Source organism: Triticum aestivum, chromosome 5B, assembly GCF_018294505.1.
Source record: "Triticum aestivum cultivar Chinese Spring chromosome 5B, IWGSC CS RefSeq v2.1, whole genome shotgun sequence".
NCBI lineage: Eukaryota > Viridiplantae > Streptophyta > Magnoliopsida > Poales > Poaceae > Triticum > Triticum aestivum.
The window spans coordinates 293971070-293996087 of NC_057807.1; the positions used below are offsets into that span (position 1 = coordinate 293971070).

The 25018-nt window shown below is 42.9% G+C and overlaps 2 protein-coding genes across 2 annotated transcripts; both read left to right on the plus strand.

The window, feature by feature from the left end:
* The first annotated feature begins 1988 nt into the window (after positions 1-1988).
* LOC123116009 (HSP-interacting protein-like) lies at positions 1989-3514 on the plus strand. The gene has a single exon (XM_044537031.1). The coding sequence runs from the start codon at positions 2070-2072 to the stop codon at positions 3342-3344; it is 1275 nt and encodes a 424-aa protein (XP_044392966.1). The 5' UTR covers positions 1989-2069; the 3' UTR covers positions 3345-3514.
* Positions 3515-5256: 1742 nt separating this feature from the next.
* On the plus strand, positions 5257-10787 carry LOC123111474 (aspartate--tRNA ligase 2, cytoplasmic). Its single transcript, XM_044532274.1, has 10 exons — positions 5257-5981; positions 6194-6304; positions 6400-6513; positions 6881-7171; positions 7255-7365; positions 7451-7504; positions 8209-8288; positions 8360-8475; positions 10103-10217; positions 10425-10787. The coding sequence occupies exons 1-10, from the start codon at positions 5454-5456 to the stop codon at positions 10549-10551; spliced, it is 1647 nt and encodes a 548-aa protein (XP_044388209.1). The 5' UTR covers positions 5257-5453; the 3' UTR covers positions 10552-10787.
* The last annotated feature ends 14231 nt before the right edge of the window (positions 10788-25018 follow it).

Below are 25018 nucleotides of genomic sequence, written 5' to 3' on the forward strand. Positions count from 1 at the left end.
AAAATGTCATGGATGTGTCTTTTTTTGTAGTGACTGGCTACATCGGCCAGAACAGATCTGCCATGGGTGCCGCCAAGCAGTCCACCAGGCCCTCGACGCCGCCGCCGATCTAAAGCCAGATGACATTCCGCCGAAGACCGCATCGCGCCTCCGCCCGATCCAGGCCAGCCGCCGTAGCAGCCGCTCGTGGCTCGAGGCAGGGCCGACCGCCGCCGCCGTCGAAGTCAACATCGTCGCTTCTAGATCGGTCGCACCTCCACAAATGTTGGGGTCCAGCCACCCCTGAGATGCGGGAGGGAGGAAGAGCCCCCGCCACCGCCGTCGGCCTCCGGGCGCAAGCTGGCGGCATCCTCCGGCGGCGGCGGGAGGAGGGGAGGAGGATGTGCTAGGCCCCGGCGGCGGCGGCGGCGGTTGAGGAGCCCGAGTCGCCCGAGCGGGGGGCGACCCGAGTGGTCGCGTCTCTTTCAACTAAAATGCTAGATGCTCTAGAGGTGAACAGGGGGTTCAGATCCAAGGACTCGATCCGAAGATTTTTCAAACTCGCTAGGCCATCAACTTGGACGGTGGGCGCTCCCGATCTCCTCCCTTCTCAAGCCGCCGCCACCCCTCTTCTCGCCCCCTCCCTCCTGATCCCTTCCCTCCCGATCTGATCTAGGGCTTTGAGCCGTCGCCACCTCTGTCATCACCGTCGCCGGTGCTCCGCGGGGCAAAGCCCAAGCAAGGGATGGTGGTGGCGGTGGGGCATTCCTCCGCCGCGACTCCATGGATGCGGTTGAGGTGGAGATCCGCACGGGTGTCCTGGACGTGTGCATCGTCCGGTGTCGGCGGCGCAGCGATGGGGGCCCCTCCGCTGTTGATGGCTCACCCAAGCGGGCCGGCGGTTCCGGGCGGTGATGTGGCTTCGGTCATGGGGTTTAGGCAGACATCACCCATGGGCGTGCATGATGATGGAGGAGGTCGATCTGGTGTTCCAGCCGGGGATGGACGTGAATTTGCCAGCGAAAGCTTGGTTCCGCCTCGGCCATAACCGTCAACGACGGCGTCCACGGGCGTTGTTACCTCGTTGGAGGCGTTGCAGGGCAATTCACGTTCCCTGTGTGCCGCGGGGGAAGCCCCAGATTCGGGCTTTTCGGATCCGGTGATGGCGAGGTTCCTGCGTCGTCACCCCCATGGGGGCATCGTCTTGGATTGTAAACTGGCTGGGGGGGGGGGGTAAGTGTTTGGCTCGATGGCTGGGCGCAGGTCTCCGTATGCTTATCGTGCGGTGAACAAGGTGGGGCAACATGACATCTACATACTACAATATTGACGATGGCGAGTCTTGGCGGCAAGGTCCAGGGGGGTCTCGGCGTTGGATACCGTATGATGGACGCGCGCAGGAGGCATGGATTGTCTGGCGTTGTGGTGGCGTTGACGACAGAAGGGTCTGGCAAGATCAGTGCATTGATTGTTCCTGAAAATGAGATTGCGGAAGAAGTCGGCGATGGATTCTACAGCGTGCGCATGCGCTGCACGCTGAGGGTCTACTAGACCAGTTGGTGCTCCCGGTTAGCCGATGGGCGGCTTGGTGAGGCCATCGGATTTCTTGGTGTGCGTGACGTGCGGTGAGAGCACATTATCAATCTTGTAGGTAGGATGACAATTTTCTTCAGAAAGATGGCTTTGGGTTGATCTATTTATCTATTTTGTATAGTTACTTCTTATTGAATAATGCAATAAAGATGACGGTAATCGGGTAATCATCTTTTCAAAAAAAATGCTCTAAAGGTCCCCGGAAAAAATATAGTTGCAAGCCAAGAAAGGAAAAGCGTGGGCAACATGGACGGTTGGCAACCCATTGCTCTCGCTCTCCAAGAGAAGAAAGAGAAAGGTTGGCATGACTTGCTACGCCTTCCGCTTCTTCCTCTGCTCCACTCCTTTGATTTGGCATGCATGGAGCAATATTGGGCACAAGGGCCGGAGACTCGCATAATTTGAAGCAGAGCAAAGACACTGATTGTTTGAGGAGGAGGAGGAGAAGAGAGATTGACCGAGACTAAGCTAATCAACCGGCCGGTGCAACTCACACGATGAGCAGCGAACAGGAACACCCGGAGACGTCAGAATTGGAGGAGGAGGTGGAGAAGGACGAGGATGCCGCCATCGTGGAGCTGGTGACGGAGCTGAAGCAGGAACACCCGGAGACGTCAGAATTGGAGGAGGAGGTGGAGAAGGACGAGGATGCCGCCATCGTGGAGCTGGTGACGGAGCTGAAGCAGGAAGGCACCACGTTGTTCCGGCTGCGGGACTACGATGGTGCCGCGTTCAAGTTCGACGAGGCGATCCGGCTGTCCCCTCGAGCCCCGCGCGCGTACAACGAGAACGACATCGCCTCCCTCCACAGCAATGTGGCGGCGTGCTACATGCACATGAACGCGCACCGCCCCGAGGACGACTACCACTACCACCAGGCCATCGACCGGTGCAACATGGCCCTCGACGCGTCGCCGAGGTACACCAAGGCGCTCCTGAAGAGGGCGCGCTGCTTCGAGGCGCTGGACCGGCTGGACCTGGCCTGCGTCGACGTGCAGGAGGTGCTGACCTTGGAGCCCAACAACGCGGTCGCGCTGGAGCTCCTCGAGAGCCTCCGGGAGGAGATGGAGGAGAAGAAGTTCTTGCTGGAGCAGGAGGCCAGGTCGCTGGACGACCTCATCAAGGTCATCTCCGCCAGCGAGAAGGTGGCCAAGCAGTTCAGCTGTACCATCGCTACTGCAGCAGCAGATCCTACTAAGAAGGCTGTTTCGACGGAGGCGGATGGCCATGACATGGAGGGGATATTGATCCCCGGTGACGGTGAGCAGGACGACGAGCAGGCGAGCTACGACGACAATGACGGGGAAGAAGCACCGAGTGGCCAGACGGAGGAGGCGCATGTAGATGTAGGTGATCAGAGTGGTCAGCACAAGCAGGAAGACGGAGGCAACGCGGAGCATCATGCCGGCGCTGAGAACAGTGCTGGCTCTGGAGCGACGAGATGCGTGGAGTTCGTTCTCGGAGAAGAAGGGGATGTTAGGAGGATCGCGCTGCTTCCACAGGATGGCGGTCTGGCTCAGTTGATGGACATAGCTCGGAGCAAGTTCCCCGACCTCAAGGAACTGTCTGTTAATTTCAAGGACGACCGGGGTGACTTGGTAACGGTCGACTCGACTACGGACCAGAGCGCATGGTTCGATGAAGCGAATTCCCGGTCCCAAGGGCCACTTCGGTTGTACGTAACCGAAGGTAATCGCGAACGGGTGTCGTGCCCCGATCAGCCGATTCGGGAACACGACTCTGTTGATCCGTGCTTGTCGCACGATAAGTAGCAGGCACGTACTGTATATGTCGTACGTCTGGTCATATTGAGTGATGAAATGTATTTACGGTGGTCGGTGGTCTAACTCCCAAAATGTATGTTTGACTCTCTGAAATGAGTAAGGAGATCCATTTGTAATCCAAGTACTACAGATAAAGCTATTCGGTTCGATTTGGATCACGGACCCCTCGGCTCAATTGGTTTAGGACGCGTTTGGTTGACATATCTATTTTTAAGCATTTTTCCTTGAAGTATACGTCAAATTTTCGGAGGATTCTATGTTGAGTGCGCCGTTTGTGTGTCCATTCTTCGGTTGTCCGTGTTTCTCACCCATGAATGATTGGTCGACGTAATGAGGACTATCGAGGACACCGTCGACGCCGACCCAAACAACTTTCTGCAAGATCATCCTTGTACCGAAACTGGAGTGTCTGCCGATGCCACTTGAGTTCACCAGGCACTTGTCCATTATCCCAGAAGAATATGTGTTGAGGACAAACACCGACTGCCTGGAGGGTGTCAGTCCGGATGATCAACGACAGACTCATCCTTAACGCCATTGTTCGCCCGATTAGAATAGGGTACCTCGTCACCTTGAAGTTGGCGACTCCCACCACCCTATAGGTGACTATCTTCAACAACGAGGGCGTCAAGGTGGTGACCAAGTGCAAGAAGCATAAGGAGGCCTTTGCCTTGGATGCACCTTTGAGACTTTTGTGCAGGATGTTTAAGACTTTGCCGCCAATGCTTGACATTTAACAACCTAATTGTGTGTTAAGACTTCGGTTGTTTATGCTATGTCTGTTTATCTACGTTGTGCCAATGAGTATGTTGGTAACCTCACCACTTCAATAAAAGGCTACCGACCACATGCATTACATATAATCGAACACCATACACTATGCAGTTGTCCAGAGAAAACCTGCTTCCAAAGACGCCAGCTCTAACAAAAACCCTATTAAACAATTGAAGATCGCGAGGCCTCAGCCCTTTTAGAGCATGGTTAACAATAGTTTTTGCGGGGAATGGTTAATAATAGTTAGAGCATGTACAATGCTAAGCGCTTATATAGACACTTAGGGAGGAAAAATAAAAAACAAAAAATGTAAGCGCTCAGTCTTCCAATGATAGGCGCTAACAAGAAGCGCTAAATTCGGATCTAATACAAGGCCCAGGGCTATCGTTCGTGAAAGGAAAAGGTAAGGGCGTGAAGCATTGTTTGGCGTCTACGCGGCGCCCGATGCCAGGAATTGACGAGCGAACCGTCAATCGACCGGGAAGTATTTCCTAGCGCCCCCTCTTAGCGTCTTTCATTGAAGATGTCCTTAGTTGCTATGTCATTTAGAACCAACCTAATAGTTAGTTTTAAATATGTACTACTTTATTAATGACGTGTTCATCTTACAATCTCACAAAGTGTTTTGAGTTTCGTGCTATAGCTGACTCTTATTCCCCTGTCTGCTTTTATTCTCTCTCCTCCAACTAAACAACTAAACAAAGATATAAATATTAATATTTAAGTCATTATAGATCATCGTATCGTACTTGCTCAAGTATATGATTCCAATCCCGCTGCCGCACAGGAAAAAATCCAGCTGCCGCAGCAAATCCATGTGGGGGACTTCATTCCACACCACGGCGCGAGTCGCCGTCGTCGCGGTCAGAACCGTGGTGCTTCCCTGGAGACCAATGAACGGCACGGTTAGCATGCACCCAGCACGATTCCGTGAGCAAGACAAGTGCGTTGCTTCCTCGTCAAACTCCAGCACATCCCGCCCACAGCATATTACCGACCACCACAAAGCCAAAAAAAACAAACTGAATCTATAAATACGACACCTTCTACCATTTCTGGGCAAGAAGAAGTGCCTCTGTGTCTGTGTTCACGTGTTTCTCAGAATTGACCTGAATTCTCTGCGTTCTTTCCGGGGCCGCCAAAGCCAACACATCAGACGGGCTGGGCCGGTAGGCTTACACACCAACCTTAAGTTAAGCCCAGTCCATCGAGGAGGGCGTCCCGTCGTCAAGTTCACCCCTTCGCTTCCACCACCATCCATCCCACCAGACCACGCTAAACCCTATTCCTGCTTCCGCTCGCCGCCAGCCCGCCACCGCCGCGATGTCGTCGGAGCCCGCACCTGCGCCCGCACCCGCCTCTGCCTCCACGGAGGAGATCGAGGCCGACCTCTCCACCGCGACCATCAGCAAGAAGCAGCTGAAGAAGGACGCGCGGAAGGCCGAGAAGGCCGGGAAGGCGTCGCAGCGCCAGCAGCAGCAGCAGCCGCAGGCGGAGGAGGCCGACCCCTTCGCGGCCAACTACGGAGATGTCCCCGTCGAGGAGATCCAGTCCAAGGTCATCTCCGGCCGGACCTGGACCGACATCGGCGACCTCGACGAGGCCGCCGCGGGCCGCTCCGTGCTCATCCGCGGCTCCGCGCAGACGCTGCGCCCCGTCAGCAAGAAGATGGCCTTCGTCGTGCTGCGCCAGAGCATGAGCACCGTGCAGTGCGTGCTCGTCGCCAGCGCCGACGCCGGGGTCAGCACGCAGATGGTGCGCTTCGCCACCTCCCTCAGTAAGGAGAGCATCGTCGACGTCGAGGGCGTCGTCACCCTCCCCAAGGAGCCCCTCAAGGCCACCACGCAGCAGGTCAGTCATCTGGGCCAGTTTGGTCGTTTCTCGTCATCGGTAACAACCAGCCAACCATCACGCGCATGGTTAGATGGTGGCTTTGTAACCTTCCTTATTTGATGATTCGAATTGTTGTCGCCTAATTCAGAATATCAAGCGCACGCTCGTTACAATTTCTGTTATAGTGTGCTTAGATGATCAATTGTTTGTGTGTTCGCTTTGACTGGCAGGTCGAGATCCAGGTTAGGAAGGTCTACTGCATCAATAGGGCGATCCCCACACTTCCAATCAACCTTGAGGACGCAGCCCGGAGTGAGGCAGAATTCGAGAAGGCTGAACAAGTACGTCCATTGCAAATTCTTTCATTTGCCTTCTTCCTCTTTGCAGGAGGCGCCCAGCTTTTGCTCTATGACTCTTATCGTTGCCATGGTTACAGAATGGGGAGAAGCTGGTACGTGTTCTCCAGGACACACGCTTGAACTATCGAGCTATCGATCTGCGGACACCTGCGAATCAAGCAATCTTCCGCATCCAATGCCATGTTGAGAACGTGAGTACTATCTGTCCTTGTTTGTACTGACCGACTGTTACATTTCATGCAGTAAGGCATGCTGCTGTAACAAATATAGCATGTTGTGTTATGTCTAGCACCATGTGTGTTGTTATTATTAAATAAAAGCAGGCCCTGTCGGCGTTCATTCTTTCATCTTGGTATCTCCATCTACCAGCTAAAGGCACCTTGCATGAAACTATATTTGACATGCAGCATTAGATATTGTTCATCAAAACTATGCTTATGTTCGTGACATTCATGTGGCATCTCATGCAGATAGAATTTATTATGTATTTCTGTAGCATGTAATGTTTATTTTCTTCTTTTGGTTCATATATGTAACTATTGCTGGATACACATGCAGAAATTCAGAGAATTTTTGTTCTCGGAGAATTTTATCGGGATCCACAGTCCAAAGTTGATTGGTGGATCAAGTGAAGGTGGTGCATCTGTATTCAAGCTGGAGTACAATGGCCAGCCTGCTTGTTTAGCACAATCTCCCCAATTATACAAGCAGATGAGCATCTGTGGTGGCTTTGGCCGCGTCTTTGAGGTTGGTCCCGTCTTTAGAGCAGAAAAGTCAAACACTCACAGGCATCTGTGTGAGTTTATTGGGTTGGATGCTGAGATGGAGATCAAGGAGCACTACTTTGAGGTAAGGAAGATTTGGAGGAAATAAGTCTTTATTTAGTTCATTTATTGAAGTGATGGTGACCAGGTACTGGTTTTTGTACACAGGTTTGTGATATCATAGATGGCTTATTTGTAGCAATATTCAAACACTTGAATGAAAATTGTCAGAAGGAACTTGAGACAATAAATAGGCAGTATCCATTTGAACCTCTGAAGGTAAAACATTACTCCTTATTGTCTTGTGTTGTTATATGTATGCTTTTGCTTAAGTTACTGTCTCAACTTCTTCTACTTTATACAGTACCTAGAGAAAACCTTGAAGCTGACGTACGAGGAAGGGATTAAAATGCTGAAGGTACTAGCTTGTACTCTTGTCTATTTCATCATTATGGTGACGTTCATTTGCATACAGTATGCTCTTTTGTGTTCTCACAGTGTGATTGATGTTAGAAATTTAATAGCCCCATATATTACTGGTGTTTTGATTGAGCTGCCCTAATTGAGATTCCTGTGAAACAAGAAACATACTGTTAATAGTTGTTTAGAGTGGTTATATGATCTTCAAATTACGAGTAATACTCCCTCCGTCCGGAAATACTTGTCATCAAGATGAATAAAAGGGGATGTATCTAGATGTATTTTAGTTCTAGATACACCCCTTTTTATCCATTTTGATGACAAGTATTTCCTGACGGAGGGAGTACTAAATACTGCAGTGGCGCAGCGCATATGAATTGGTGTTGTTATATTTTGCATGTTTTCTACCAATATGAACAAATGGTATCTACCAACTGGTACTTCCAGCTTGACCATTATCATGTTTTCTTGTTAGCTGAAAAACTGGTAGAAACTGGCAGTCTTTTCTGACATCACCAGCAGAATTTTCCTCTGTAGCTGAAAATAATAATTAGAGTACATCGTCAGTGGATGTGCTTGACATTTTGAAATGAGGGATTAATTTTCTTCGGAAATCAGGCCCGGTGAAAAGCTGGCGGTTACCATGAACTCACTTATGAGTTTAGTTGGACAAGATTTATGGATGACTTGTCTGTTTGGCAGGAAGCCGGAACTGAAATCGAGCCTATGGGTGACCTCAACACTGAAGCTGAGAAGAAACTTGGTCGGCTTGTTAAGGAGAAGTACGTAGATCTACTGCTTGTATGTAACCGTAACACTTAATTTCAATGAGCTAACTTTCTGTTATTTGTAGGTATGGCACAGAATTTTTCATCCTCTATCAGTATCCTTTGGCTGTGCGCCCTTTCTACACCATGCCTTGCTATGATGATCCAGCTTACAGCAACTCTTTTGATGTTTTCATTCGAGGTGAGTATTAAATTAATCATTACAACACTACCAAAGAAGTTGTTTGGCTTGTGATTCCAGTTGCATGGTTATGGCTTTCATGTTATTTTCATACATTTGAAGACCTATTTTTTCTTTGATTTCTAGTTGGTGCAGAATTGCAAAATGTTTGTTATTTCTATTTACGTATCTTCATTTTTTCTAGATACTGCCTATGAAGTGTTTTTATGTTCCTAATCAGTGAGGAATTAAAGTTGCTTCCCATGTCCATATGTTACCGTTTCCTTTGTTTGCAACTAGCCACTTATACTTGAGGAAACAATTACAGGAAGTTGCTTATACCACCTCTCCTTTTTGTAAAATTAAATCATCTGGGTATGTTAAATATTACTGTCAGCATAGCAAAAACAAATCCATAAATACTCATTTCAAACAAAAAGTACTGATAAATATACAAAAAGGGAGCATTAATTAAGTTTACCTTTTTCAACTGTTGAGTTTCTTGTGGCATCATTTTTCCTAATTGGGTCATAAAAATTACTAGTATACTGGTACCCTAGTTCCTGAACATGTGCTTTCTGGAATTTTGCACAAAGCCCAATACACATCTAGGAATGAGCATATTACCCACATTCATTTGGTGGTTCTTGTTGGGATGATGTGTGCCACTTTAGTCCGTAACTACATTCTGATAAATGAGAATTAACCAAACAGGATACAAGTTTAAGAGAAAAATGTTTCAAAGTTATATCAAAATCGTGGAATCAGATGCATTTGGAATGGAAGTTGAAAGCTATAATGGCATACTTCGGAAACAGGAGGGGGTACCATGCAGATATATGGCAGAACTATTGAACTAGATGGGTAGAGCAGAGCCACTATTCTGCCTGACACTGTTTCTTATACATATTCTTTGATATCTAGACCCATAGAATGATAGGAGTGATGTTCTATTGTGGAAAAAAAGTTTCTCTGGGTTGACAAAATAAAAACAGTAGAATGTAGTGATTATTCCAACAGGTTGTGGTTATAGGGAGATGTTGTATGACAGTATAATGGCACATAAAGTATCTATATTAGGTCAGTTCTTTTGCCTCAGGTAAATAGTTTATACAATATGATGATGTCAACCTTTTCATGAACCTTGCTTTCAGCATTGATGATGTTCAGATGGCATGCTTTGTAAGAGGTTAGGGTTTTGAAAGAATAACTATATAGACATAGCCTGGATGAGAGAACCTTTGGGTGAGAAAGACTCATTCTTGCTTAAGCAATACGCGCTCACCTCCTATATTTATGACATGAGTTGGACTCTCCACTGATTCCTGACAAGTTTGTAGTCTAGGACATACAAACTTAAACAAACTGGTATATTGAAGCAAAGTTGTCCACTACTTCCCCTGATAGCTAACATCGTCCCAGCCTAGGTTTTGTGTTGGCTTGTTTCCTAGGTTCATCAAATAATTCAAGAAAAAAAGACATATTGGTATGTTGAAGCAAAAATCTCCCATCTATATGAATAAAGACCTTAAACAAACAGATTCTCTTTAAGGATTTTGCGTATGAAACTGTCTGCTATGTTCAGTATATTAGCACGAATGCTTGTTAGTTTTAATTCTGATTCTGACCAATTTTATTTGTATGACAGGTGAGGAAATTATTTCTGGAGCGCAAAGAATACATACGCCTGAACTTCTGAGGAAACGTGCAATCGAGTGTGGAATTGACGCGAGTACTATCGCATCGTACATTGAATCATTCAGGTTTGTTCTTGTCTCATTGTATGGCGGTGATGTTGTAATATTGCAGTATTTACTACTCCCTCCGTCCCATAATGTAAGACGTTTTTTGACACTAGTGTAGTGTCAAAAAACATCTTTATGGGGCGGAGGGAGTACATCTGAATGCTTCAGTAATACATATATTTTCTTCACTTCGGTACTCAATTCCTCCCATGCTGACAATCACAGCTATGGTGCACCTCCTCATGGCGGTTTCGGGGTCGGCTTGGAGAGGGTGGTTATGCTGTTCTGCGCCCTCAACAACATCAGGAAGACATCTCTTTTCCCTCGTGACCCACAGAGGCTCGCGCCATAAGTTTCTTTGCTGGGTCGACAGCTTGCACCCATGGTTGTCATCATCTTCACCAATCTGCCAGTCAAGTACTGGAACAACCTAACGATGATGGGTGCAGCGCTGTTCATTACGTTTTGAGTTTATGGCGTGGCCAATGTGTAGCACCGTCAGTGTGTTGGAGCTTCTGTTAATACTCACAAAGCTACTTATGTTGATAACCAATCTCGAACAAAATGAAAATTAGTCTGCTTTTCCAAGTGGGTCTGCTAGCCGTGTTTTTGCCGTCATTTTCGTTATTTGTCTCTGTCAAACCTAGAGATGCAGGCGGACGTGTCGGCATCCATCTGAAGCCGAAAATGCAGTAATCATTACTCTTTTAGACTGCCAAAACGTTTTACATTTGTTTACAGAGGGAGTATTACTTAAATTATCGTGCTAGGTATCATGCGGTGCATGCCTAGTCAAACCGCAATGTGGCCTTTCACGTGGATCCAGTTTATTTACGACAGCAAAAATAAGTGTGGCGTCAAAGAGTATTGTGACAACTCTTTGATAGCAGGGGGTATATTTTGAAGTGTGGCGTCAAGAGAATATTAAGACAAATCTTTGATAGAAGGGGGCATTTTGAGTGACATTTCTCCCAGTTGGAGGTACCATCGTATCCATCTCCGGTTAACATGGAGTTCTATGCGCCAAACCAAGTAGACACATTCGAAGTGGTGTAAGAGAAGTACACAACGAACTCCTAAAATAATAAAATTTACATTCAGATCTATAGATCACCTAATGAGGACTATAAGCATTGACGTGAACCGAAGGCACATCGCCGTCATCGCCCCTCCCTGTTATAGCAAACAATTAGAAAGTCTTTGTATTAAGTCCTCACAGAATAGCGCACCAAAACAAACCTGAAGACATACGAAAGACGAACCGAGAACCGAGACAATGGATATGGTTACCTTCGATATGATCACAAATATTACATACGCATATTTATTTGAGGTGATTTCTTATAAAAGTTATGCAATAATTTGTTTATGCTACACGGAACAAAAATACTTCACCTCTTGTTTTATGCATAATTGCAGAACTACTGGACACTTGTACAATCCACATATGAAGATAAGGGAAAATGAGATGTTTAGGTGATGTTCAAGAAGTTCTCTCACGTCAATTTTAGCACAAGACGATAAGGTCCAAGTCTCTCATGTTCTGGACTCAGATTCGGACTGCACAGACATACCTGACTCAAAACGCCAATATCTCTATCATCCGGACTCCGAATTGGGTGATTTTTTGTGTTGAAAAGTAGATTCCGTGCACTTTCCAACCCAATTGGATTCACTTTCAAATTCGTCTGGAGCGTGGAGATATTGGCGAGATAATTTGACGCTACAGTAGAATCCGAGTCAAACTACAAGTCCAAATGTGTTGCATCACCTCCACTTGGGCCCATGAGCCTTGTATGAGCTAGGGTTAGTTTAGGCTGCCTTGGGACGTTCTCCCACCTCCTTGGCCGCCAACCCTTGCTCCTATATAAGTAGGTCAATCTAGTAGCTTTTTTCCTTGGGTTTATTAGATTAAAAGTTCGCCATAGCTGCAACTTCGCGTACTTCGTTTGTATTCAACGACCAGACCAAGATGTCACAAAACCTCACCTTGATCAATAAAACTTTCATCTTATATTCATAATATCCAGATTGCAATCTCAGTTTCTTGCTTGTTCTTCGTTTGCTTGCAGGAGATAGACCCGTGTGGTCAGGTTGATCGTGCTCCGGCGTGCTCAATAACCTCTCGGAGTTAGTTTAGTGATTGCTAAGGCGCGATGTCCTCGCACATTCGTAGTCGGGTCGTCAAAGTCTACTCCTCCGAAACAATAATCACCTTCTCATCGAAAGACGAGACACCTTAGCCTCTATCAAGTGGTATCAGAGGACACACCTTCACCACCACGAGAGGTGCAATAACACACACAAGCACACGATCAGGTTATCTCTTTACCGTCATTTGAGGGTAGATTTAATCCTGCTATTTATCTAGCTTGGGAGCAGAAGTAGAACAAGTTTTTACTCACCATGTGTTTTTCTGAACTTGAGAGAGTAGGAGCTGCCACTAGAGCATTTACTAGTTTTGCTTCTGTTTGGTGGAGTGTGCATTGTAAGAAAAACAATGATAACCAACCCACAACTTGGAAATATTTGAAAGTTGTAATGAGACAACACTTTTTCCTCCTTACGATCGTCATGAATTGCTTCGCAAATTGGAACAATTAAAACAAGGCAGTGACACTGTTCATGCTTACTATCAAGAGTTCAAATCTTATATGCATCATTGTGACATGGAAGAATCTGAGGATGATACAATGAATAGATTTTTTGGTGGTTTGAACCATGATATTCGCGCAAGATTTCAGTATATTCCTCATTGCATTACTGGTATGTATGTTCGCGCTTGTACTTTTGAGAGACAAATACATGAGGATGCATTGGGTGACTACAACAACTACTATTTCAGTTGATGCTCACCACCACTGGTTGGTTCCTTCACCGTTGCACCTACTAGAGCAACCACACCACAAATTGTGAGGGCGACATCATCTCAAGTGTATGGTATATTGTCATCGTCTGTACCTACATCAGCTACGTCTTTGCGACAAGGTAACAGTAAATGTATTGATGATATAACTTCACATGAGAATGATGCATGCCTAACTAACTTGAATACATCATGTGTTGAGTTATCTGTTGATTTGAGCACACCACCTATTTTAGAGAATCGTGTTACTGTCGTGAATGCATCATGTGATCAAACAACCGAAATACCAACAATTTTGAGTGCACCCATTGAGTTAACTATTGATCCAAAAGAACCATGTGAATCAGTGGATAAATCAGATTTGGATCAAATACATTTGAAAATAATTGTGCCAATGTTTAATCATTTTGATATGACCTCTAATTTTGGTGACGATTCTGTGTCAAATGACTTATTGCATGTTTGCTTATTTAAGCATGTTGTAGCATGTAAATTTGATACAAGTAAGGTTTATTCACTAATGTTGGGATGATTTAATGATGAACATTGTCAATCTTGTGATATGTGGAGGAAATATACCCTAGAGGCAATAATAAAGTTGTTTTTACATTTCCTTATTCATGATAAAGGTTTATTATTCATGCTAGAATTGTATTGATCAGAAACTTACATGTGTGAATACATCAACAAACACCGTGTCCCTAGTAAATCTCTACTAGACTAACTCGTTGATCAAAGATGGTTAAGGTTTCCTAACCATGGACATGTGTTGTCATTTGATAATGGGATCACATCATTAGGAGAATGATGTGATGGATAAGACCCATCCGTTAGCTTAGCATAATGATCATTCAATTTTATTGCTATTGCTTTCTTCATGTCAAATACATATTCCTTCGACTATACACTGGTACAACGAGGTGCTATACAAATAGTTTTTAACCCCTTTCCGCGACGGCACTTGGAACCGTCGCCAAGTGAGTGTGGGCGATAGGGGGTCCTTCCCACACGACCCAGAAACCGTCGGGGACACGGAGCCTTGATGCAAAGAGTTGCCCCTATATAACCGTTTCCGATGTCTCGCATATCCGAAACGCTTCATCCTTGCTACTCATTTGTGCTCGCATTGCCATCATAGTCGGAGTTTTGTGGTTTTACCTAAAACCAGGCAGATTCCAGGCCCAGGAGTTTTCTAGGCATGTACCAAACTGGCTCTACGTTTATGATGCCTGGCACATCACAAACAGTTCATGATTATAAACCGCGTATGATAGGTAGACATTCACACACATTTAGTTTTCCCACACCATATGTGATAGTGTCGACATCACACACGCTTTGCAAACAGCAACTATGTGCATTGTTACACACGTTTCCACTCCGTGAACCATGTCGGATTATGATGTATATCGCACACGCTGTACTTTATTAACCGTGTGTGCCGTAATAACCTGCACACCGTAATTTCGCCCTAATTTAATTGCTGCTATTTAAAATTGTACCCAATTTAAACTTGAAAGTAGGCTAGCTTTATTCATATCCATCAGGTTCAAACAACCAATGCATTATTCAATTCACATGTACATATGTTTAAGAATTACATAAGCACCAAATAAAGAATGATGAACCAGGGTTCTATACTTGTACTATTACAAATGGTAAAGAAAGAGGCGACATACATTCTGGTTGCTGAACAAGGTGAAGCGGAATGGCCCTATTATGCTTTCTTGGATGCAGAAGGCACGCACGACTCTAGTCCAACCCCTTGTGATGGCCGCCAGCCAATCATGTAGTTTGAGAGGTAATCTTGAGTAAATTGCTTCAGGATCCACTGCAAAGGAAAAAAGTTTCAGACATTGTCATCTAACACAACTCATTACGGGCAGTAAAAAGAAGGCTACAGGGTTCTTACTTACCATCCTGCAGTTCACTGTTGTCTTGCATAAAGTGTAAACATATAGTTTGATTGACATCTTTTGACCCATTTTAATAACAATCTTTATCAGTTTCCCCACTTGATGCTGGTTCATGAATATCTCATTGCCCCATACGCAGAAAGGGTCGAAGTGTGGATCTTTGGCAATGACATGTGTACCTAAAAGCACCAAGTTAAGAAGCTAAACAACAATTGCAAAATGATGTAGTACAACACTCCCTCCATCCCATTATATAAGATTTTATACACGTATTTATATCTAGACATCATCAGAACATTAAGGTAACACGAACATTAAGGTAACACCCTTCCTTGTTACCATGTAGCCTGGGATTGCATATTTAGTGATTAAGTACAATGCATGTTGCTATGTAGCCTCAGATATATTAAATATGACACTAGTTAACCTATTGATAAATGGGTTACTGATATATTCAGTGAAATGTCCGATTCGACGATTAATCCCTTATCAACCCCCAGGCTATATGGTACCAGCTAACGAGATCCTGAACAGTGAGTACATATAAGCAATGTGATGAAACTAACCTTGATGGAAAAAACAACACTGTTCTCAATATTGTCCTGTATGAGTACATATAAAGGCATGTTAAGCACAACAAGCTAAACATCAACCAAATATATCCATGGTAGAAAACATAATCTACAAATGATAGCTTCAGTGTGCAGGCTTAAGCACGCTAGTTAAGCAAAACAAGAAGTGAAAAGGTGTGTTAACTGCATCACACATAACATTTATAAACAAGCAAATAGTCATTCAAACCGGTATTGTGTAGGTCTAAAGTACACTAGTTATTGTTTAAAAAATGAAAAGGCATGTTAACTGCAATATCCTTAATAGCAACCAAATATCGTAATTCATAGTGGTATTGTTGAAACTGTTATTGATGAAATTGAATTGCACGGCAAATAGTTGCACATATACACTAATTGTTTTAGTCCTTTAACTTTTAAAGGATCGGCTAGAGATGGCCTTATGCCTTGTTTATTTCAGTTCTTCACAATGTGATGCTCTATATGTGCAACTACTTGCCGTGCAATTTTTGGCCGTTTCTAGTCGATCCCCTAAACTTAATATTGTAAACTTCAATTTGATCAAGTTCAAAGCCGGTTCAACCGAAAGTAGCATGCATTCAAACATAAACATAGATAGTTTTGCATAACCAAACATAAAACATAAATTTAAACTAAGCTAAACTACTATCAGTCGAAGTAGAGGTCGAGCCAATCCTTTCTCATCAGGTACGGTGTGACACGAGCCGGGTCCGGGCCGGTGCCATCATTGGGGTCGTTGGGGAAGGCACTCCTCCACTCGTCGACATCGATCTCCTCGTCCTCGCCGCCCACTGATACGTCCATTCTGCATAATGCTTTTATATCGATATTTATTGCAATATGGGATATTACTACACATTATGTCACAATACTTATGCCTTTTCCCTCTTATTTTACAAGGTATTACATGAAGAGGGGGAATGCCGGCAGCTGGATTCTAGGCTGGAAAAGGAGCAAATATTAGAGACCTATTCTGCACAACTCCAAAAGTCCTGAATCTCCACGAAAGTCAGTTTTGGAATATATTAAAAATATTGCGCGAAGAATGCACCAGAGGGGGGCCTCCCACTGTTAATGAGGGCGGGGGCACGCCCTATCCCCCTGGGCGCGCGCCCCTACCTCATGGGCCACCTGGAAGCCCCCGATGCCCATCTTCTGGTATAAGGTGTCTTTTGCCTTGGAAAAAATCATAAGGAAGCTTTCGGGACGAAGCGCCGCCATCTCGAGGCAGAACCTTGGCGGAACCAATCGAGGGCTCCGGAGGAGTTGTTCTGCCGGGGAAACATCCCTCAGGGAGGGGGAAATCGTCACCATCGTCATCATCATCGATCCTCTCATCGAGAGGGGGTCAATCTCCATCAACATCTTCACCAGCACCATCCCCTCTCAAACCCTAGTTCATCTCTTGTATCCGATATTTGTCTCAAAACCTCAGATTGGTACCTGTGGGTTGCTAGTAGTGTTGATTACTCCTTGTAGTTGATGCTAGTTGGTTTATTCGGTGGAAGATCATATGTTCAGATCCTTTATACATATTAATACCCCTATGATCATGAACATGAATATGATTTGTGAGTAGTTACGTTTGTTCCTAAGGACATGGTAGAAGTCTTGTTATAAGTAGTCATGTGAATTTGGTATTCGTTCGATATTTTGATGAGGTGTATGTTGTCTCTCCTCTAGTGGTGTTATGTGAACGTCGACTACATGACACTTCACCGTTGTTTGGGCCTAGAGGAAGGCATTGGTAAGTAATAAGTAGATGATGGGTTGCTAGAGTGACAAAAGCTTAAACCCTAGTTTATGCGTCGCTTCGTAAGGGGCTGATTTGGATCCATATGATTCATGCTATGTTAGGTTTACCTTAATTCTTCTTTCGTAGTTGCTGATGCTTGCGAGAGGGGTTAATCATAAGTGGGATGCTTGTCCAAGGAAGGGCAGTACCCAAGCACCGGTCCATCCACATATCAAATTATCAAAGTAACGAACGCAAATCATATGAGCATGATGAAAACTAGCTTGATGATAATTCCCATGTGTCCTCGGGAGCGCTTTCCTTTATATAAGAGTTTGTCTAGGCTTTTCCTTTGCTACAAAAAGGATTGGTCCACCTTGCTGCACCTTGTTTACTTTTGTTACTTGTTACCCGTTACAAATTACCTTATCACAAAACTATTTGTTACCGATAATTTCAGTGCTTGCAGAGAATACCTTACTGAAAACCGCTTGTCATTTCCCTCTGCTCCTTGTTGGGTTCGACACTCTTACTTATCAAAAGGACTACGATAGATACCATATACTTGTGGGTCATCAAGACTCTTTTTTGGCGCCGTTTCCGAGGAGTGAAGCGCCTTTGGTAGGTGGAATTTGGTATGGAAAAATTTATATAGTGTGCTGAAATTTACTGTCACTTGTTACTATGGAAAATAATCCTTTGAGGGGCTTGTTCGGGGTATTTTCACCCCGACCAGTAGAGTAAAGAGTTTCTCCTCAACCTACTGAACCTACAGAAAATGTTTACTTTGAAATGCCTTCGGGTATGATAGAGAAACTGCTAGCTAATCCCTTTACAGGAGATGGAACATTACATCCCGATATGCACCTAATCTATGTGGATGAAGTTTGTGGATTATTTAAGCTTGCAGGTATGCCGAGGATGTTATCAAGAAGAAGGTATTCCCTTTATGTTTGAAGGGAAAGGCATTGACATGGTTTAGGCTATATTATGATATTGGATCATGGAACTACAACCGATTGAAACTGGAATTTCATTAGAAGTTTTATCCTATGCATCTAGTTCATCATGATCGCAATTATATATATAATTTTTGGCCTCGCGAAGGAGAAAGTATCGCTCAAGCTTGGGGGAGGCTTAAGTCAATGTTATATTCATGCCTCAATCATGAGCTCTCAAGAGAAATTATTATTCAAAAAAATTATGCTCGGCTTTCTCTTAATAATCGCTCCATGCTCGATACTTCTTGCACTGGTTCTTTTGTGATGAAGACTATTGAATTTAGATGGGATTTATTGAAAAGAATTAAACGCAACTCTAAGATTTGGAACTCGGGGAAGGTAATGAGTCAGGTATAACACCTAAGTTTGATTGTGTTAAATATTTTATGGATACCGAAGCTTTTCATGAATTTAGCACTAAATATGGACTTGACTCTGAGATAGTAGCTTCTTTCTACGAATCATTTGCTACTCATGTTGATCTCCCTAAGGAGAAGTGGTTTAAATATCATCCTCCCATTGAAGTAAAAGTAGTAGAACCTATTAAAGTTGAAGAAAAGACTATCACTTATAATGTTGACCCTATTGTTCCTACCGCTTATATTGAGAAACAACCTTTCCCTGTTAGAATAAAGGATCATGCTAAAGCTTCAACTGTGGTTCGTAAGAGTAATGCTAGAACACCTACACCCCCTGAGCAAATTAAAGTTGAACCTATTATTGCTATGGTTAAAGATCTCTTGGTCAATAATATTGATGGGCATGTTATTTACTTATGTGATGAAGCTGCTAGAATTGCTAGACCTGATACTAAAGGTAAACATAGACCTATTGTTGGCATGCCTGTTGTTTCTGTTAAAATAGGAGATCATTGTTATCATGAATTATGTGATATGGGTGCTAGTGCGAGCGCAATACCTCATTCCTTATACAAATAAATTATGCATGATATTGCACCTGCTGAAATAGAAGATATTGATGTTACTATTAATCTTGACAATAGAGATACTATTTCACCAGTCGGGATTGTTAGAGATGTTGAAGTCTTGTGTGGCAAAATTAAACATCCTACTGATTTTCTTGTTCTTGGTTCCCCACAAGATGACTTTTGTCCCATTATATTTGGTAGACCCTTCTTGAACACTGTTAATGCTAAGATAGATTGTGAAAAGGATATCGTTACTGTTGGTTTAGGGGATATGTCTCATGATTTTAATTTTGCTAAATTCTGTAGTCAACCCCATGATAAAGAATTGCCTAGTAAAGATGAAATTATTGATCTTGCTTCTATTGCCGTGCCTCCTAATTATCCTTTAGAACAATATTTGCTAGACCATGGAAATGATATGTTTATGAATGAAAGAAGGGAAATAGATGAAGTATTCTTTAAATAGGGACCTATTTTGAAACACAACTTGCATGTTGAAATCCTAGGGGATCCTCCTCCACCCAAGGGCGACCCCGTGTTTGAGCTTAAACCATTACCTGATACTCTTAAATATGCTTATCTTGATGAAAAGAAGATATATCTTGTTATTATTAGTGCTAACATTTCAGAGCAGGAAGAAGAGAAATTATTGAAAACTCTGAAAAAGCACCGTGCTGCTATTAGATATACTCTTGATGATCTTAAGGGAAATAGTCCCACTCTATGCCAACACAAAATAAAAGTGGATAAAGACGCTAAACCGGTTGTTGATCATCAACGACGGTTAAATCCTACGATGAAAGAAGTGGTATGAAATGAAATACTAAAGCTTCTGGAGGCAGGTATAATTTATCCCGTTGCTGATAGTCAGTGGGTAAGTCATGTCCATTGTGTCCCTAAGAAGGGAGGTATTACTGTTGTTCCTAATGATAAAGATGAATTGATCCCACAAAGAATAGTTACATGTTATAGAATGGTAATTGATTTCCGCAAATTAAATAAAGCTACTAGAAAAGATCATTACCCTTTACCTTTTATTGATCAAATGCTAGAAAGATTACCCAAACATACACGTTTTTGCTTTCTAGATGGTTAGTCTAGTTTCTCTCAAATATCTGTGTCAAAAGAGGATCAGGAAAATACCACTTTTACTTGCCCTTTCGGTACCTTTGCTTATAGACATATGCATTTTGGTTTATGTAATGCACCTGCTACCTTTCAAAGATGTATGACTGCTATATTCTCTGACTTTTGTGAAAAGATTGTTGAGGTTTTCATGGATGATTTCTCTGTGTATGGAACCTCTTTTGATGATTTCTTAAGCAACCTTGATCGAGTCTTGCAGAGATGCGAAGAAACTAATCTTGTCTTGAATTGGGAGAAGTGCCACTTTATGGTTAATGAAGGTATTGTCTTGGGGCATAAAATTTATGAAAGAGGTATTGAAGTTGATAAAGCTAAAGTTGATGCTATTGAAAAGATGCCGTGTCCTAAGGACATCAAAGGTATAAGAAGTTTCCTTGGTCATGCCGGTTTTTATAGGAGGTTCATTAAAGACTTCTCTAAAATTTCTAGGCCTCTGACTAATCTCTTACAAAAAGATGTTCCTTTTGTCTTTGATGATGATTGTGTAGAAGCATTTGAAATACTTAAGAAAGCCTTGATTTCTGCACCTATTGTTCAGCCTCCTGATTGGAATTTACCGTTCGAAATCATGTGTGATGCTAGTGATTATGTTGTAGGTGCTTTTCTAGGACAAAGAGTTGATAAGAAATTAATTGTTATCCAATATGCTAGTAAAACTCTATACAGTGCCCAGAGAAATTATGCTACTACTGAAAAAGAATTTTTAGAAGTTATATTTGCTTGTGATAAGTTTAGACCTTATATTGTTGATTCCAAAGTAACTGTTCACACTGATCATGCTACTATTAAATACCTTATGGAAAAGAAAGATGCTAAACCTAGACTTATTAGATGGGTTCTCTTGCTACAAGAATTTGATTTGCATATTATTGATAGAAAGGGAGCTGAGAACCCCGTGGCAGACAACTTGTCTAGGTTATAGAATGTTCTTGATGACCCACTACCTATTGATGATAGCTTTCCTGATGAACAATTAGCTGTCATAAATGCTTCTCGTACTGCTCCATGGTATGCTGATTATGCTAATTACATTGTTGCTAAATTTATACCACCTAGTTTCACATACCAGCAAAATAAAAAGTTTTCTATGATTTAAGACATTACTTCTGGGATGACCCACACCTTTATAAAGGAGTAGATGGTGTTATTAGACGTTGTGTACCTGAGCATGAACATGAACAGATCCTACGCAAGTGTCACTCCGAGGCTTATGCAGGGCACCACGCTGGAGATAGAACTGCACATAAGGTATCACATTCCGGTTTTTATTGGCCTACTCTCTTCAAAGATGCCCGTAAGTTTTTCTTGTCTTGCGATGAATGTCAAAGAATTGGTAATATTAGTAGACATCAAGAAATGCCTATGAACTATTCACTTGTTATCGAACCATTTGATGTTTGGGGCTTCGATTATATAGGACCTTTTCCTTCCTCTAATGGGTATACACATATTTTAGTCGCTGTTGATTACGTTACTAAGTGGGTAGAAGCTATTCCAACTAGTAGGGCTGATCATAACACCTCTATTAAGATGCTTAAAGAAGTTATTTTTCCGAGGTTTGGAGTCCCTAGATATTTAATGACTAATGGTGGTTCACATTTTATTCATGGTGCTTTTCGTAAGATGCTTGCTAAGTATGATGTTAATCATAGAATTGCCTCTCCATACCATCCACAGTCTAGCGGTCAAGTAGAATAAGTAATAGAGAGCTTAAACTAATTTTGCAAAAGACTGTTAATATATCTAGAATCCAAGAAACTTGATGATGCATTATGGGCCTATATAACTTCATATAAAAATCCTATGGGTATGTCTCCGTATAAAATGGTTTATGGAAAAGCATGTCACTTACCTCTCGAACTAGAACATAAGGCATATTCGGCCATTAAAGAGCTCAATTATGATTTCAAACTTGCCAGTGAGAAGAGGCTAATTGACATTAGCTCACTTGATGAATGGAGAACCCATGCCTATGAGAATGCCAAACTGTTTAAAGAAAAAGTTAAAAGATGGCATGACAAAAGGATACAAAAGCGTGAGTTTAATGTAGGTGATTATGCTTTGCTATACAACTCTGGTTTTAGATTTTTTGCAGGAAAACTTCTCTCTAAATGGGAAGGTCCTTACATTATCGAGGAGGTCTATCGTTTCGGTGCCATAAAAATCAACAACTTCGAAGGCACAAATCCGACGGTGGTGAACGGTCAAAGAATCAAACATTATATCTCAGCTAATCCCATAAATGTTGAAACCAATGTTATTGATACCGTAACCCCAGAGGACTACATAAGGGACACTTTCCAGAATGTTTCAGACTCCAAAAAGGAATAGGTATGTGGTACGGTAAGTAAACCGACTCCAAAACAGTTCTAATAGCAATTTTTCTCTGTTTTGGAATATTTAAGAAAATAGGAAATTAAGAAATAGTCCGGAAAGGACACGAGGCGTCCACGAGGGTGGAGGGCGTGCCCTACCCCCCTGGGCGCGCCCCCTGCCTCGTGGTCACCTCGTGTGCCCTTCGGACTCCGTTTTCTTGCACGATACTTCTTTTGGACGGTAAAATTCATTATATAATCTCCCAAAGGTTTTGACCACCGTACCACAATGAAATCTTTTGTTTTTGTTTTGAGTTGTTTCTGCCGCAGATTAGAGCAATATGTCATCCCAGGATTCGGATGGAGAAATCTATGTGGCTGATTACCTTGCAGACCCCAAGGTCTACGGGGACTTGGAGCATTGTGGTTGGACCACGGAGGAAGAACAAGACTATGACCCTAAGGGAAAGGAGGAGACGAGCTCAGATGAAGATGAAGTCCCACTACCTCAACCTGGGGACATGCACGTGGAGTTTAAAAAGTCAAGCCTCCCAGATAGAGCAAAGAAACCCAAGATCGAGTTTATCCCTTTTCGTCTCTTGCAGGAGAACAAACAGGAATTATGCAAAAAGATATTAAGCCTTGAGCAAGAGATCGATGACCTAAGGGAGCAAAATTCTATCCTCAAGCGCAAATTAAGGAAGAAGTCTACATCATCAATAACTCCATCACCACCACCTCCGAAGATACATAAACACATGGGTATGGGCACTCCCCTTGGCAACTGCCAAGCTTGGGGGAGGTGCCCCGATATCGTATCACCATCACACTTCTATCTTTATCGTTTTTCTTAGTTTGATCCTTTTGGTTGTATCTTGATCTAGTAGAATAAAGTTTAGTATGATCTAGCTTTGAGTTTTGTGTTGATCCCTATCTATGTAATCGAGTCCGTGAGCTATATATAATAAAGATTAGTTATGATTCGAGGGCTTTGCTATCTTGCTATGATCTTGAGGGAATAAAAGAAAAAGAAAGAATAAAAAAAACAAAGAGATCATATTGATCTTATGGAGAGTGATGACTTCACATATAAAGAGTATGATGAATAAAAGTTGTTGAGTGTTGACAAACATAGCATCGTTGCAATTAATAGGAAGTAATAAAGAAAGAGAGGTTTCACATATAAATATACTATCTTGGACATCTTTTATGATTGTGAGCACTCATTAAAATATGACATGCTAAAAAGTTGATGTTGGACAAGGAAGACAACGTAAGGGGTTATGTTTTCTTATATCCGAAATAAATTATATTGTCATGGATCATCCAACATGTTGAGCTTGCCTTTCCCCCTCATGCTAGCCAAATTCTTTGCACCAAGTAGAGATACTACTTGTGCTTCCAAACATCCTAAACCCAGTTTTGCCATGAGAGTCCACCATACCTACCTATGGATTGAGTAAGATCCTTCAAGTAAGTTGTCATTGTCTCAAGCAATAAAAATTGCTCTCTAAATATGTATGATCTATTAGTGTGGAGAAAATAAGCTTTATACGAGCTTGTGATATGGAAGAAATAAAAGCGACGAACTGCATAATAAAGTTCCCTATCACAAGTGGCAATATAAAGTGACGTTCTTTTGCATTAAGATTTTGTGCATCCAACCATAAAAGCGCATGACAACCTCTGCTTCCTTTTTGTCTTCTACCTTATACAGGAGTCATGGTGATCTTCACCTTTCCTTTTTTACATTTTATCCTTTGGCAAGCACCATGTGTTGGAAAGATCCTGATATATATCCAATTGGATGTAGGTTTTCATAAAACATTATTGTTGACATTACCCTTGAGGTAAAAGGTTGGGAGGCGAAACTATAAGCCCCTATCTTTCTCTATGTCCGATTGAAACTTCATACCCATAAGTATCGCGTGAGTGTTAGCAATTGTGAAAGATTAAATGATAGTTGAGTATGTGGACTTGCTGAAAAGCTCTTATATTGACTCTTTCTGGTGTTATGATAAATTGCAATTGCTTCAATGACTGAGATTATAGTTTGCTAGTTTTCAATGAAGTTTCTAATTCATACTTGACATTGTGAATAGATTGTTACTTTAGCATAAGAAATCATATGACAATATATATTGTTGTTCTAAGAATGATCATGATGCCCTCATGTCCATATTTTATTTTATCGACACCTCTATCTCTAAACATGTGGACATATTTCTCGATTTTGGCTTCCGCTTGAGGACAAACGAGGTCTAAGCTTGGGGGAGTTGATACGTCCATTTTGCATCATGCTTTTATATCGATATTTTT

Excerpts from the sequence above, each read along its gene's own strand:
- LOC123116009 (XM_044537031.1), top strand. The coding sequence starts at position 2,070 with ATGAGCAGCGAACAGGAACACCCGGAGACGTCAGAATTGGAGGAGGAG.
- LOC123111474 (XM_044532274.1), top strand. The coding sequence starts at position 5,454 with ATGTCGTCGGAGCCCGCACCTGCGCCCGCACCCGCCTCTGCCTCCACG. Across the intron at positions 6,305-6,399 it reads AATTCGAGAAGGCTGAACAA|AATGGGGAGAAGCTGGTACG; the intron begins GTACGTCCATTG and ends CCATGGTTACAG. Across the intron at positions 6,514-6,880 it reads TCCAATGCCATGTTGAGAAC|AAATTCAGAGAATTTTTGTT; the intron begins GTGAGTACTATC and ends ATACACATGCAG.